Genomic DNA, 2,479 nt, shown 5'->3' with positions numbered 1-2,479 from the left:
CGGCGGCGGCGGCGGCGGCGGCGGCGGCGGCGGCGGCGGCGGCGGCAGCGATGACTTCTTCCTGTTGCTGCTGGACTCGGTGGGTGGAGACGTAGATTCCACGGGCGCCAGCCAGGCCGCAGGGCCCCTATGGAGGGAGGAGGCCGGGCTGGGCCCACGGTTCCAGGGGCACGAAAGCGGCGCGAACCCCGAGGGCCGCCCTGCGCTGGGCCCCAGCTGCCTGTCCGCTATCCGCGCCCCAGTCCCGGCCCTGGCCCCGATCCCCGCCCCAGGCCTGGGCCCCGCCGCGGCCTTCGCGGGCACCGTCACCATTCACAAGCAAAACCTGCTGTTGCGCTTCGAGAACGGCGTCCTCACCCTGGCCACGCCCCCGCCGCCAGCCTGGGCGCCTGGGGTCGCCCCTGCCCCGCAGCCCGGGGGTCTGATCGCCCCGCAAGCGGGGATCCCGCACGCCGCGCAGCCTGGCGACTGTCCCGAGCTGCCGCCCGACCTCCTGCTGGCCGAGCGGGCCGAACCCGCGCCGGCCCCAGCGCTCCAGGAGGAGGCGGAGGGCCCGGTTGCTGCTGAGAGCCCCCGCGGGCCGCTAGGCCAGGGCCAGGGCGTGGTGCTGTACCTGTGTCCTGAGGCGCAGTGCGGACAAACCTTTGCCAAGAAGCACCAGCTGAAGGTGCACCTGCTGACGCACAGCAGCAGCCAGGGCCAGCGGCCCTTCAAGTGCCCCCTGGGCGGTTGCGGCTGGACTTTCACCACCTCGTACAAGCTCAAGAGGCACCTGCAGTCACACGACAAACTGAGGCCCTTTGGCTGCCCGGCAGAGGGCTGTGGCAAGAGCTTCACCACGGTGTATAACCTCAAAGCACACATGAAGGGCCATGAGCAGGAGAACTCATTCAAATGCGAGGTGTGTGAGGAGACCTTCCCCACGCAGGCCAAACTCAGCGCCCACCAGCGCAGCCACTTCGAGCCTGAGAGACCCTACCAGTGCGCGTTTTCGGGCTGCAAGAAGACGTTTATCACAGTGAGTGCCCTGTTTTCCCATAACCGCGCCCACTTCAGGGAACAAGAACTCTTTTCCTGCTCTTTTCCTGGCTGCAGCAAACAGTACGACAAGGCTTGTAGGTTGAAAATTCACCTTCGGAGCCACACTGGTGAGAGACCGTTCCTTTGTGACTTTGAGGGCTGCGGCTGGAACTTCACCAGCATGTCCAAACTCCTAAGGCACAAAAGGAAGCACGACGATGACCGGAGGTTCATGTGTCCTGTAGAAGGCTGTGGGAAATCGTTCACGAGGGCCGAACATCTGAAAGGCCACAGCATAACCCACCTGGGCACAAAGCCTTTTGTGTGCCCCGTGGAAGGCTGCTGTGCCAGGTTCTCTGCTCGCAGTAGTCTCTACATTCACTCCAAGAAACACTTGCAGGATGTGGACACTGGGAAAAGCCGATGCCCAGTCTCCACTTGTAATAAACTCTTCACATCCAAGCACAGCATGAAGACCCACATGGCCAAAAGGCACAACCTGCGCCAGGATCTCTTAGCTCAGCTAGAAGCTGCAAATTCTCTTACGCCCAGCAGTGAACTTACCAGCCAGGGGCAGAATGACCTCAGTGATGCAGAGCTTGTGTCTCTCTTCTCTGGTGTGCCCGGTAATAGTTCTGCTGCAGTATTGGACACCGCATTGGTGAACTCTGGGATCTTGACTATTGATGTGGCTTCTGTGAACTCAACTCTGGCAGGGAAGCTCCCTGCTAATAATAATAATAATTCCTTAGGGCAGGCGGTGGACCCTCAGGCCTTGATGGCCACCAGTGACCTTCCTCAAAGTCTGGATACCTCACTCTTCTTTGGAACGACAGCCGCTGGTTTTCAGCAGAGTCCCTTAGATACGGATGATGTCTCAAGTCTAAGTGCGGGGCCGTTGGGATCTCTGAGCTCTTTGGCTATGAAAACCTCGAGTCAAGAGCCCCAAGCTTTGACCCCCAGCAGTAAGCTAACAGTAGACACAGATGCTCTGACTCCTTCGAGCACCCTTTGTGAAAACAGTGTCTCGGAACTACTGCCGCCAACCAAAACGGAATGGAATGTACATCCTGACTCTGACTTCTTTGGACAGGAGGAAGAAACCCAGTTTGCATTCTCCAATCCAGCAGGAAACCATGGGTCTCAGAAAGAAACAGATCTTATCACAGTGACTGGCAGCTCATTTTTGGTATGAACTAAACTCTATTCATTCCTTGCCACATGGCTTACTTTTATTGATGACACTCAAGTTTAAGAGTATTCTGGACTAAATGTTTAAATGCAGTCATTTCTTATAGGTTTGAAAAAGAACAGAGCCCTGGGCTACAAGTTTGGAGATTTAAATTCTGATCTTGAGTCTGGAACTGACAGGTTGTGTGACCCTGAGCAAGTCACTTATCCTATCTGAGCCTTAATTTCCTTATTTATAAAATGAGGTGGTTTGAATAGATTGTTTCTA

The 2,479-nt window shown here is 57.0% G+C and overlaps 1 protein-coding gene across 1 annotated transcript; it reads left to right on the top strand.

Annotated features, from left to right (window-relative positions):
• Window positions 1–28: 28 nt before the first annotated feature.
• On the top strand, window positions 29–2,458 carry LOC112063268 (zinc finger X-linked protein ZXDB-like; the record flags this gene model as incomplete). Its single annotated transcript, XM_028487666.2, has 2 exons — window positions 29–1,985; window positions 2,114–2,458. Coding segments are annotated over 2 exons (2,064 nt in total), but the record flags the coding sequence as incomplete, so codon positions are not given.
• Window positions 2,459–2,479: the final 21 nt, after the last annotated feature.

The sequence above is a fragment of the Physeter macrocephalus genome, unplaced genomic scaffold, assembly GCF_002837175.3.
Source record: "Physeter macrocephalus isolate SW-GA unplaced genomic scaffold, ASM283717v5 random_6963, whole genome shotgun sequence".
NCBI classification, from domain to species: domain Eukaryota; kingdom Metazoa; phylum Chordata; class Mammalia; order Artiodactyla; family Physeteridae; genus Physeter; species Physeter macrocephalus.
Note: the sequence above shows the minus strand (reverse complement) of the source record. Positions and strands in the feature narration are given on the sequence as shown.